Source organism: Solea senegalensis, linkage group LG6 (assembly GCF_019176455.1).
Source record: "Solea senegalensis isolate Sse05_10M linkage group LG6, IFAPA_SoseM_1, whole genome shotgun sequence".
In the NCBI taxonomy this organism is placed as follows: Eukaryota; Metazoa; Chordata; class Actinopteri; order Pleuronectiformes; family Soleidae; genus Solea; species Solea senegalensis.
The window spans coordinates 18,669,693-18,682,642 of record NC_058026.1 but is presented as its reverse complement, the minus strand read 5'-3'; the positions used below and the strand labels follow the sequence as shown (position 1 = coordinate 18,682,642).

Sequence of the window (12,950 nt, the reverse complement as noted above, 5' to 3'; positions counted from 1 at the left end):
TTGTCCCTGCACAGAGAGAAGGAAAGGTTAAGGTCCTTATTTAACCCAACATGTAAACATTTTGGAAGTCAACACACGGTGGGCTTTTTTTTTTAAAAAAAGAGGTACAGTTAAATAACGGAATTCAAAGTGACTTCTCTCTTTAAACTGGTAAATAATCCGTTCCTATTAATAAAGTTATTGATTATTTTTGTTTCGCTGAATTGAATCTTGCAGACTCACCTGAGAGGCTGCTCCCTAGTGGATGATGTTGGGATACACAATAAAACGTTCACATGAGAGAAGATAGGGCTCCAATACTTGAATACAGAATGTTTTGATTTTGTCGATTTAATTGAGAAATAGTTATACTGTCCTTGAAATGCAGAAACTGGTCTTTCCCAACACATGAAACTAGAACATGTTCACATTTAATTTATTTTTATTTAAATAAAATATACACTCAAATCAAGTAGTTGGCAATTCATTTTGTTAATTGAGTAATTAATCAGCGCAGAGATTAAACTGCCACTAACATAAATATAATTTATTGTACACAGATTAACACATACATATAACAATAACAGTGTCGACAAATCCACACAATACAAGTTTTTACAAATGATCCACATTGACTTGGTTTAAGGATGGATTTCAAAATAAAAGCTTGAGCACGAACTACAGAAAGAAAGACTGTGGAAAACTGACTCTGTTTGGTGTGGTTATATCATTTTCTATATTTATATATACAACAGATTTAAAATGAAAATCTTTCCTCTTTCTCTTCTTTTTTAGCTGCATTTTTCCAAACGTGGCACCAGCTTCAGTTTGATTGGTCGTTTTGGCATAAGCAGAATCTGGTTGTCCAACTCGAACGGGATCTGGCCATGAATGACATTCACAGAGAAACAAAGTGTGACCAAAATCAGTGATGCACAAAAACTCAGCTTTGACGTGTCAAATTATAGAACTGGCAACATCACAGATGGAACACAGAGATTCAGTATGTGTAATTAGTACCATGACTTTTTTCACGTGTTGCGTCAGAAAGTGATATTTGTTCTTTGGGTCTTTGGTCTCACCTCAGTCTCCTCACACACAGAGAAGCTGAACCTCTGGAGGATCTCCACAGCTACAAGTTTCATCGACATCAGAGCAAATCGCATTCCAATGCATTTTCTTGGCCCTTCTCCGAAAGGCAAATATGTGTAGGGATCAATATTCTGCTTGTTTTCCTTGCTGAACCTAAGGACACACATGTCAGTCAACATTAAAAAAAGAAGGGAATTTATTTTACTGGCTGTTTTAGTAAACCATAAATACATTACAGTACCTCTCAGGTATGAATTCCTCTGGTTCGGGCCAAGAGTCAGGGTCGCGGTGCAGGGTATATGCGGGGATCGTGATAACCATTCCTTTTGGAATCTCAAGACCATTTATCTCCACAGATGCCTTGGCCACCCGCTCCACGCGTAGGACGATGGGGTACAATCGAAGAGACTCATTGATGACACTGTCTAGATATTCCATTTGCATCAGGGCCTGGTACTCAACAGGAGCCTACACACATGCACAGGCACACATTTACCAGTGGTTCTTATACTTTTTACACAAGTACTGACAAATGATTGAGCTCTTGAAGTGACACCATTAACATAGGCCGAGCAAAGTCATTGATGTGGCGACAAAGTGCTCGTTAATAATCGTTTTTGCAAAAGCAAAAATTTTAATTGTGCTGTGAGATTTTGAGACACAGAGTAGGTCATAGTTTTCTTTGTTACTTTGGGACCCAAACACTAAACTGTCAAAACCACCTCGTCTGCTGTAAAAACATGGTATTTCAAAATAGCAGCCTCTGGAGAGCTGACCTGGCTCCTGGTATAAATATAAAAGGCTCACTCTGGGCCAATGAGAAACAACATATCAGTGATTGGCTGATTGAAGACTTAAATGAAATGAGGTAATTATTTTAATTTCAATGTCTGCTAAATGAAAACAGTTTTGCTAAATTTTACACACTGGACCTTTAAAGTCAAACCTGTATCTTTTTGATGAACTTCATAAAATAAAAGCTATTATTATTAGTATAATTATTATTATTTAAGTTTAATGTGAAAGACACCCGTCACTAAGAAACGAAGATTATCATCTAGAGTAACAAAAAAAAGTGAAATTTGTTTTAATGTAAGATGTTTAATTACAGTTTAAATAGGATACCAGGAGATCCTCTTCCCGGACACTCGTCCACTCGTCCAAATGACTTAAATACAGCAACTTTAACATCATCATATGGCCTCATACATAGACCTACCTTGTTAGGGAAGGTGGAGTCAATCTCCTCCTGCAGCTTTTTCATGACATGAGGGTTTCTCGCCAGATTATAAGACAGGAAAGTCAGTGAGCTGCTGACTGTTTCATACGCAGTAAAGATCAAAATCAGGGCTTGAGAAAGGAGCTCATGATCACTTAAACCTGGCAAAGTAGCAAGAGTTGTGGTTCAGAACAGGTTTACTTTGTGTGCGTGGACTAATCATGAGGCCTGTGTGTGTGTGAGTGTGTGTGTGTGTTAATCACCTTTATTCTTCTCGACTGCGCTGTTTTTCTGAGAGTCCATCATCAACTGAAGAGAATCCACTCGATTCTGAGAGTAGACATCTATTAGAAGTTTGATTATACCTCTGAATCTGCTGTTACATTCAGGTTCATACAAACATATATACATACAGCTTGTTTGCTGGACTTTCTATCGTTCTTGATCTTCTGCAGTACAGTGTAAAAAAAGTCTGTGACAGAGGAAGGGAAAAAGCCGAGCTCCATCTTGTCATATAACGGGACCACGAAGGGGAAGAAGACTGGAGACAAATAGAAACCAATGTATTAATGAAGGAAACTTCACCAAACACTTTTTTTGTTCTGCAGTCAATCATACAACATCATAATTATAAAAAGAAAACACTGTACCCAGAGTGAGGAAGAGAGGGCTGAATAAGTTAAACCTCGCCAGCTTCTTAACGTTAGAGACAAATGGGTCAGAGGGGTTGTTGAGCGAGCCGATGTCTACACTGAATGCTGTGCTGGTTATTGCATCCATACTGAAGGATCCAAAGAATCTAAAGAACACAGAAAACACATGTCAGATATTTTTATTCATTAAGGTTAATGAAAATATTCTGGAATCATTTCTGACTCAATTCATGTTCTTACTCCTTCAGGTCCAGGGGCTCATCGTTGTCTGCCGTCTTTTGCATGTTGGTGATCAGGTTGGCAGAGTTTTGCTTTATTATGTCAAACATCTGTGGCACAAAGTAACAGAGATTATTGAGAACTAAAGGATTTCAGAAGGAAAACTATTTTTGGTTGACTCCATGACAGCTCATATGCACACATTTTCCATAACATGACTCAGAATTAGCCAGAGGAGGTCATCGGTGCACACTTTACCTCTTTCAGTTTTCCTGTGGTGAAGAAGGGAGAGACGACACTGCGGATCCTCTTCCACTGCTCATCTTCAGCGATGGTCATGATATCGTACATTGCCCCATTCACATGGAAGTTCTGCAATTGAGTTGAGAGTTGTCTTCAAAGGACGGGGACAAGAGTTCTCCTCACACCACATACTACATGATGTGATGTGTGATTGTGAGTGTGTACAAAGCTTACTCTGCGGTTGGTGAACAGAAGGTATCCCTCCTTCACCAGAATGGTTTTTATCATGGCAGGATCTGTGACACACAGCACAGGCTGCCGGCCATCGAAAATTCTAAACATGAGAAGATTAAAAAAAGATGAAAAAGAGTATGACAGGAGTATGACAGGTCATATTAATGTTACGTCCATGTATATACAGTACATGCAGAAACACACTGTACACAACATACACTTACCCCCATACTTTTCCATATTTCTTGAAGCATTCATGATCAAAGTGAATTAGTCCCTAAACAAAACAACAATTTACAAAGTAATGAGAAGAAGAGTAAGAGAAAAGAGATTAAGAATGAAGAATCATAATCCATGTGGATAATCTGGACTAAATGTACAATATAGATGGTTTTACTTGTGAACATAGCAGATTCATTTGAATGTATCGAAAATAAACAGCAATAAAATAAAGCATTTAAAGCAAATTATTTAGTAAATCCGTTTTCATTTTAACTTGATGTATGTGATAAACTGCCAGTTGAATGTAGATGACAGTTTTTGTTATAGGGTATTTTTGTTACTTCAAACAATATTACAACCTTCCTATATTCCATCCAAGTGCCCAGAAACAGTATGGGTTTGGGACCAGGAACGCCCATTTGTTTAAACACTCCATATGACCAAGAGCCATACCTGTGAAAAACAAACAAAAAAAGCCTTTTCAATCAAATCACAGAAAAACACAGAAACAAACGTGCATTTCTAAATGATCACTCACACAAGGATCAATGTGACAAGAGCAGCCAGGAGAGTCCACGTCTCAGGAGAGAAATAAAGGAGGTAGCCCATCTTTGCACGTTAACTGTCCTCTATCAGTGGTTGTGACAATATCTCAGAGACATGAAAACCACAGGTCTTTATATCCTGCGGCAAAGGCCTGTTCTGTGTCCAAGTCAAACATGCGAGACTTGACCTAATTGGGACAAAAGTCAGTGAATGATTGACATTATAAAAAAAAACCATGGGCAGCAATTACTATGTTCACTTTAGCAAGCACTGACCTAAATCATGTTCAGAGAGAGAGAGAGAGAGACAGACAGACAGACAGAGACAGAGAGTGATATTGATAGTGAGTCTCCTCACATGTGATTCATGTTTACACTCTACATTCCTCATGTCAGTAGTGACATTCGTTTCTGTTGCTTTGTCCCTGCCTGCACAAAGAGAAGGAAAGGGTTAGGTCGTTATGTAACCCAAGCAGGAAAGACTGCGCCTCCTGCAGATCTATGCAAGATTAGTTTCACTGTTCTGAGATCACAACAGCTCAGCCAGGAGCGAGAGAGCAATGGGTTTTCTTCCTTTCTTCTCTGTGGAAACATGGATTTTACTGATCACATTTATCTGCCTATTTGTCATGTAAGCATCAGAGATCACTTCTTCTTCTTCTTCTATCAAAGTATTAGCACTCTGTCTAGAAGTAAACAGTGTCTTTCTTGTTTACTGCAAAGGTATGGCAAATGGAGTCATGGAGTTTTTGAAAAAATGGGGATTCCTGGTCCAAAACCATTGATGTACCTGGGCTCAGTGTGTCAACACAACAAAGTAGGTCAAGAATATTTTAATATTTGTTAATATGAGGTGAAGGATTTTTATTTATGACGGTAAAACTGATTCCTGGATGACTGGGTTGGGGGTGACAACATGATTTAAAGTTCTGCTGCCTTTTTCTCCTGCTGCTACTTTCAAATAATGAATGAGTTAATCTCCAGATTGACGTTAGTAACATACTCAGTGTTTGTTTTTTAAAATACTTCCATTTACAGGGGGATATTTTTGGCAGGAGTGCTTATAAATGTCAGCTCTGAGCAAAAGTCTCTGATGTCTTTGGTGCTGCATCTTTACAAAAATGACCAAATATTAATAACACCTGAGTTTGTGTGTTGCCAAATTAATAATGACTTATTAATATGTGCATCTATCACTAGGTTTACTATTTAGATGACAATGAATGTGCTAAAAAGTATGGGCGAGTATGGGGGTGAGTAAAGATTCTAATGATTATTTTAACCCATAATCAGTTTAATGCAGTGTGTATGGCAGATTCTAACCTTTGACCCTTGTAAATGTGTGTTTGTGTAATGTCCAGCACGTATGAGCTCAGATGTCCTTTGCTGGCTGTGATGGATCCTGAAATGTTGAAAGTCATCCTGGTGAAGGAGTGCTTCACCTACTTCATCAACCGCAGGGTGAGAAAAACCACAAGATTACACAAGATTAACACACTGAAGGAAACAAAAAAGACGTAAAGGAGGAGAAGAAGAAGAAGTGACGCCGTTCGAAATGGAACTCTTGACAAAAGATTCTTGGCAGGTCACAGGTTTTAAGAAAACTTTAATATCATCCAAGAGGCAATTTGTTTTGTTATGTAGAATATAACTTAAAGCCAAGTGTTTATCTCAGTTTTTGTCTCAATTGCTGCTAATTTTATGGTATCGTTGACCTTTGACCAGAAGTCCAAGGCTGAGACTGTTGTGAATTTCCACAGACAGCCTCGCTGGGTCCAGGTGGCTCAGATCAGGCAATCTACACAACTTTACCCAGCTTGTCTCTGTGAGTGATTATGGAGTGTCCATTCCAGCAGACAATACAACAACGCTTGTCTTTACTTGTCTTTCAAGTAAAAAACAAGATTGAATGATGGTATCAACATGTAACAGTGTAGCCTCTTTAGGAATTAAACACGCTGCTGGCTCCTTTTTCACAATAAGACAGCTAAGTAATGAAATACAAGGCGACTGGCAGTCAGGGTCGACCTGATGCATGTTGGTGCCCAAGAGAAAATGACGATTGTAATGTTAAAAAATACAGTGTTGTAATGTACTGTAAGTACAAATACTTCATTACTGTACTTTTGTACAAAATTCACGTGTCTGTACTTTACTTTGTTATTTATATTTCTTTCACTTTTACTCCACTACATTTCCTCTAACTGTCTTTATAACTCATTACTACCAAATAAAATCAGAAGAAGGAGAAGAGTTGGTAATGGTTTCACATGCTGCAACATGGGGCTAAGTGTCTTGCTCAAGGGCACACATAGACTAGCAGAGCCAGAAATTGAACCCACAACCTTCCAGTTGATACAGTTACTTCTGATTTATTTTAAACCAGAAAATTACATTTGATAGTACAGTAAATGTCATATACTTTAAGAGTTTTACTTCAAATAAAAAAGTGACTTCAAAGTCATTTTCTGGTAAGATACTTGTACTTTTACTCAAGTATCCCTTATAGGTACTTTATACGAGACTGAACAGAGTGTGGTTACAAAATTTAGGAACCATATATTCACGTGACTATTATGTGCTTTTAGAACTTAAAGCTGAATGCAGCCCTTAATGATGCACTGGTTTTTTCTGAGGATGATCATTGGAGACGAGTCCGTAACCTCCTCACGCCCTCGTTCACCTCTGGGCGTTTGAAAGAGGTAGGAATTCATTTTTAAAAAAGATTCATATGTCAATAACATTCATAATTAGTTTGCTTTTCATCCAGTTTCTCTTATTTACCTTTATGTTCTCCATCTGATTAAGATGTTTAGCATCATGAAACATCATTCCCGCAAAATGACAGACTGTCTGCAGTCCAAAGTGGACAATAACGAAGTGATTTCAATACAAGAGTAAGTGTATCCAAGAGGAATTCATGACGTTACTTTATTTTTATTTGACTTTTTATCTATCCTTTATTTTTAGCCAGGAAGATACAAGCTCTCTCTTCTTCCAGCGAGTCCTGGCTAAGACAGCAACACAAATAGTGCAAGTAGTTACAGATTGAAGATATAAAAGTCATAACAGAATAAAAACACTAAAAGGAAGTAGTTAAAGGAGAGAGTAGTAAAAAAAACAGTGGCCATACAACAAGATCCTTAATCTGAACCCCTCAAAAAGGTTATGTAAAACGACACGTTTCTGTCATGACGGTCCATAAAACTCATTTGGACGTGTTTAAAGAAGGCAGTGTCTGCTGTGGAACTATGTTTTACAGCTCATTTCTGAGAGCATTTTAACAAAGCGCTGTGTTAAAATCATCGTCATTGACTACATTATCTGTGTGTCTCAGTTTCTTTGGACCATACAGTTTGGATGTGATGACTAGCTGTGTATTAAGTGTGGACATAGACTCACTCAACAACCCAAACTGTTCCATGATGAAACACGTGAAGAACATATTTAAAATCTCCATGCCTGTCTTCCTATTTCAAGGTATTTCCATGTCTTTCTATAGCGCCTGTCTTTTCTTTAAGTAGTTTTTGTTTTATTGTTTGTCACCTAATAACGACATTTACTTACCTCAACTTTTCCCTCCCAGGATGCTTCCCATTCTTTGTTCCTGTCTTGGAGATGATTGGTGTCAGTCTGTTCTGCAAAGAGTCCATTGCTTTCTTTAAAATGATTGTGAAGAAGATCAGAGCAGAACGAAACGGAAGCTCACATCAGGTTTTTACCCACAAAAAAATAAATCAATGTTTATAAAACAATATTGTATTGATCATCAAAGAGAGAGACACACAGGGGGGAGACAGGGAGTGAGACACACACACAGGGGGAGACAGGGAGAGAGAGACACACACAGGGAGAGACAGGGAGAGAGAAACACACAGGGAGTGAGAGGCACACACAGGGGAGAGACAGGGAGAGAGAGAGACAGGGAGAGAGAGGGAGAGAGACACACACAGGGAGAGACAGGGAGAGAGAGACACACAGGGAGTGAGAGACACACACAGGGGAGAGACAGGAGAGAGACACAGGGGAGACAGGGAGAGAGAGACACACACAGGGAGAGACAGGGAGAGAGACACACAGGGAGACACAGGGAGAGAGAGACACACAGGGAGTGAGACACACAGGGGAGAGACAGGAAGAGAGAGACACACAGGGAGAGAGACACAGGGAGAGATAGGGAGAGACACACAGGGTGAGAGACAGGGGAGAGACACACACACAGAGGGAGAGACAGGGAGAGTGAGACACACACATGGAGCAAGACAAACACAGGGGAGAGAGAGACACACAGAGGGAGAGACAGAGAGAGAGAGAGACACACACAGGGGACAGAGACACACACACACACACACAGGGAGAGACACAAAGGGGGAGACAGGGAGAAAGAGAGAGAGACAGGGAGAGAGAGACACACAAACAGGGAGAGAGAGAAACACACACACAGGGTGACAGACAGACACACACACACACACACTAAACTCTTAATGGCTACAATAGTTTTCTTCAAACTGTTTAACCTACTTTCAGACTTCAAGAGACATCCTTCAACAAATGATCACGTCTCAGACAATGAAGGGGTCCAAGAACCTAGCGGGTAAATAAACACTCATGTACACTAGCATCACATGTACGACTCCCTGTAATCTGTCCTTGTTTGTGCCTCTGACTGACCCTCACAGGTCTCAACGATCATGAGATTACCTCTCAAGTAACAATGTTTGCGTTTGCTGGATTTGAAACCACTGCCAACACTCTCTACTTTCTGGCCTACCTTTTGGCGAGAAATCCTGAGGTCATGACCCGCCTGCAAAAGGAGATAGACTCTACTTTCCCCAACAAGGTAAATCTCAAGTTTCTGCCTCTGGAGTCATTCTCTCCAGGATTCGTGATGATGAAGACGCTTTTGTGCGTTTAATGAAAGACTTTTAAAACCTCCACAGGGTTCGGTCGATTATGAAGCTCTGATGCAGATGGAGTACCTGGACGCAGTGGTCAGTGAGTGTCTCAGGTAACAACGTTATTCACGACAGATGTGTGATGTGAAATCCGGTCATGGCCAAACATTTAAAGCTGTAGTAGGTCGCTTTATTTTCCCAGCATTTTGCTGTATGTCCATCTTCTACCACCTTATCCTCCACACGAGGGTCGTGGGGGGTGGGGTTGCTGTGCCAATCTCAGCTGACATAGGGCGATAGGCGGGGCCACATATGGTGACAAACGACCACCCACTCTCACACTCACAGTCAATTTAGAGTGTCCAATACCCAAATCTGCATGTCTTTGGACTGTGGGAGGAACATGCAAACTTCATGCGGAAAGACCGTTGTTCCGTACGGGTCGCAAAAGAAATTTATATTTATATTTAACAAAGCAATCGAGACAGGGACAGATGAGAGTGTAAGTCTTAAGCCAAAGTCAAACTCTGACCTGGAAAAGACTGCAGGAGAACTGTCAGGGAAGCACGAAAAGTCAAATAAAATAATGAATAATGGAAACAGTTGAAACAATAGAGCAGATATCTCAAGTTCTGGGGTAACTAGGGTGGTGAATAAAATATTCTTGTCTCCTTAATAGGCTCTACCCTCCAATTGCACGTCTCGATCGAAAGGCCAAAGAAACAGTCATGATCAAAGGAATCACAATCCCAAAGGACATGGGAGTGATGGTTCCCGTCTACGCTCTGCACCGCGACCCTGAGCTGTGGCCGGAGCCAGAGGAGTTCAGGCCTGACAGGTAGCAGAAAAACTGCAGAGTCAAACTGTCAACTGTCACAATCCAGCAGATTTACTCTCACTCACTCATTGGTTGGGCTGGTGTGGCCCCTTGGGGTCCGTGCAGCAGATGTAGGCAACAGGAATTATTGGAGTTTTCTGTACGATGTTTCACCTCTAATCCTGAATATTACAGTACAGTAAATGGCATATACTTTAAGACTAGAAGATGTAATATTATAAAAAAAATCTTGTACTTTTACTCAAGTATCCCTTTATGGTGCTTTATAGAAGACTGGTGTCCACCTGTCTAGAGAGGAAATGTGTTTATCAGTGCAGGTCGTTCACCCTCTGACCCAGTTTACTGGTTCACTCTGGTCAAAGTGTTCATGCAGTTTTTTCTCTTGATACTTTTGTCTTCTTTTTGATTCATTTACAAACCAGTTCCGCTTACCTGTTGACCTTTATCAATCAGAGGAGATCTGGATCCTCGTAGGATTCTCTCTCACCGTCTGTCCCGCGTGTCAGAACTGAATTAGGAAAATAGGCTTTTATGTTTGCCTGGAATGAACTGCAGAAAGATATGATAAATGCTGTACCTGTTGTTGATTCTGTGGGGTTTTATGATTATGATTTGATGTTTTTATATGTACGGCTGTGGACTGTTTGCCTGTAACCTTGTTGGACTTTAACTGTAACTGTGCTGCTGCCTGTCTTGGCCAGGACACACTTGAAAAAGAGATTTTTAATCTCAATGTGGGTTTTTCTGGTTAAATAAAATAAAAGGAAATGTGGTAAATGAGACACAATAATGAAAATAGGGATGGAATCAGGTGCTATTTGAAGATGGAAATATGAGGCAACTTTATTCACAAATATTTAACTTTGATGATGTCTACTTGTTTTCTAGATTCAGTAAAGAGAACAAGCAGAACATTCACCCTTATGCTTACCTGCCATTTGGCACCGGGCCTAGAAACTGTCTGGGGATGCGATTTGGTCTGGTGATTGTGAAACTGGCCTTGGCCGAGGTGTTGCAGAACTACAGCTTCTCAGTCTGTGAGGAGACAGAGGTGAGTATATTTCAATTTTCATTTCTTTTGCTTTAAATGACACCCGACACGCAATATGTGTATCAAGAGAGAGGACGAGAGTGGTTCCTGATTTTGTGAATTGGTTGATTTCACAGATCCCTTTGCAGATGAACCCTGAAAGCTTTGTTGGACCCTTACGACCGATTAAACTGAAGATGCTGGCGCGCTCCACCACCTGAGGAAAAGTGGACACAGGCAACTTGAAAGGATGCATGTATCTGTCTGTAGTCTAATGTGAATCAGAGGGAGCATAGTGACTGGAGTCCAGTATATAAATGTGCTTCTTGTCTAATAATTATCGCAATCTATGTTACAGCAAGCATTCAATAATGTGATTAATAAAATATATACAGTGCCTACTCAAACCTACATGACTCTATGTGAACATGTAATAGCCCCACTTGTAAAATCATGAAGTAACGGAAGGTTAATCACATTTTTAAACACAAAATGCAGTCTTTGAGTGATGATGTTATAAATCACACCTCTCCAAAACCTTCATTTTGTTTTATTAAGCCATTCAGAGGTGTGTTTTGGATCATTGGCCTGCTGCAGAACACAAGTGCGCTTCAGCAGCCCCAGACCATCACACTACCACCACCGTGTTTGACTGTTGGCATGATGTTCTTTTTCTGAAATGCTGTGTTACTTTTACACCAGATGTAACGGGACGCACCCCTTCCAAAAAGAATATTGTCCCAAAAGACTCATTCTTGCCCAGTCTCTTTCTCATGGTTGAGTCATGAACACTGACCTTAACTGAGGCAAGTGAGCCCTGCAGTTCTTTAGTTGTTATTCTTGGTTCTTTTGTGACATCTTGGATGAGTCGTCGCTCTTGGGGTCATTTGTTGTAGGACCGGCCACTCCTGGGAAAGTACCCAACAATTTATTATGAGACGAAGTGGATTAAACACATGAGTTTTCTAATTTCTTACTACAAATATGAATTTACTGTGATGGACTGGCGACCCGTCCAGGGTGTACCCCGCATTTCGGTAGAGGTATCAATTTAGAGATGTTATTGACTCGGGTTGTTCAACAGTCTAGGAGCTGATGGCCACATTACATTACATTACATTACATTACATTACATTACATGTCATTTAGCAGACGCTTTTATCCAAAGCGACTTACAAGGGTATTGTAACCTGCCAGGGGTGGAGTTGAACTTGCAAGACATCTTGGTTTGTTTGACCTGGCCTATGGCCACACAAATCACACCAGATGAAAGTCCCTGGTTTGGCTTGTGGCGTGCTTGGCAAACAAAGTCAATATTTTACTGCCCTGATTGTGAGGAAGAAAGAGCAAATGGTGCCATCAGATTAACACATAAACCAGGATTACGTGCGTAGGAAGCTTTAACTAGGTCAGAACCTGGAGCCACAACGAAGGCGACAGTCACTGCAGTTCACTTTAGTAACACGACATATTCTACCATGAACACATTTACTGCGGTCACTGAAGAGACCTACTTGATGGAAGTTAATGATCTACCCAAACTGACCTTTTACTTTTGACTGTATAAAAAAGCTCCGCCTAACCTTCTGACAAAACATGAATAACCAGTGTTCTCTGTGACGTTAGCTCGGGGCGCTCGTGGGTTTTTCAATTAAAAACAAAAAATCTTTGCTTGTGTCATATTATATTTTTAAACAGTCTTATTGTTAAACATATTTTAAGGTGATATACACATGGTGTGCGAGTTTTCTCTGGGTTTTCCAGTTTCCTCCCACAGTCCA

The 12,950-nt window shown here is 40.2% G+C and overlaps 2 protein-coding genes across 2 annotated transcripts; one reads left to right on the top strand and one right to left on the bottom strand.

Annotated features, from left to right (window-relative positions):
* Positions 1 to 401: 401 nt before the first annotated feature.
* On the bottom strand, positions 402 to 8,014 carry LOC122771328 (cytochrome P450 3A56-like). The gene is made up of 14 exons (XM_044028849.1): positions 7,974 to 8,014; positions 4,400 to 4,594; positions 4,221 to 4,314; positions 3,864 to 3,916; positions 3,640 to 3,739; positions 3,421 to 3,534; positions 3,184 to 3,272; positions 2,941 to 3,089; positions 2,704 to 2,831; positions 2,554 to 2,620; positions 2,291 to 2,451; positions 1,313 to 1,539; positions 1,062 to 1,224; positions 402 to 860 (listed from the first exon to the last, which is right to left on the bottom strand). The coding sequence occupies exons 2-14, from the start codon at positions 4,468 to 4,470 to the stop codon at positions 771 to 773; spliced, it is 1,506 nt and encodes a 501-aa protein (XP_043884784.1). The 5' UTR covers positions 4,471 to 4,594; positions 7,974 to 8,014; the 3' UTR covers positions 402 to 770.
* LOC122771329 (cytochrome P450 3A40-like) lies at positions 4,886 to 11,576 on the top strand. The gene is made up of 14 exons (XM_044028850.1): positions 4,886 to 5,037; positions 5,130 to 5,223; positions 5,607 to 5,659; positions 5,768 to 5,867; positions 6,995 to 7,108; positions 7,215 to 7,303; positions 7,744 to 7,886; positions 7,993 to 8,120; positions 8,934 to 9,000; positions 9,086 to 9,246; positions 9,347 to 9,414; positions 9,981 to 10,139; positions 11,028 to 11,190; positions 11,307 to 11,576. The coding sequence occupies exons 1-14, from the start codon at positions 4,967 to 4,969 to the stop codon at positions 11,388 to 11,390; spliced, it is 1,494 nt and encodes a 497-aa protein (XP_043884785.1). The 5' UTR covers positions 4,886 to 4,966; the 3' UTR covers positions 11,391 to 11,576.
* The last annotated feature ends 1,374 nt before the right edge of the window (positions 11,577 to 12,950 follow it).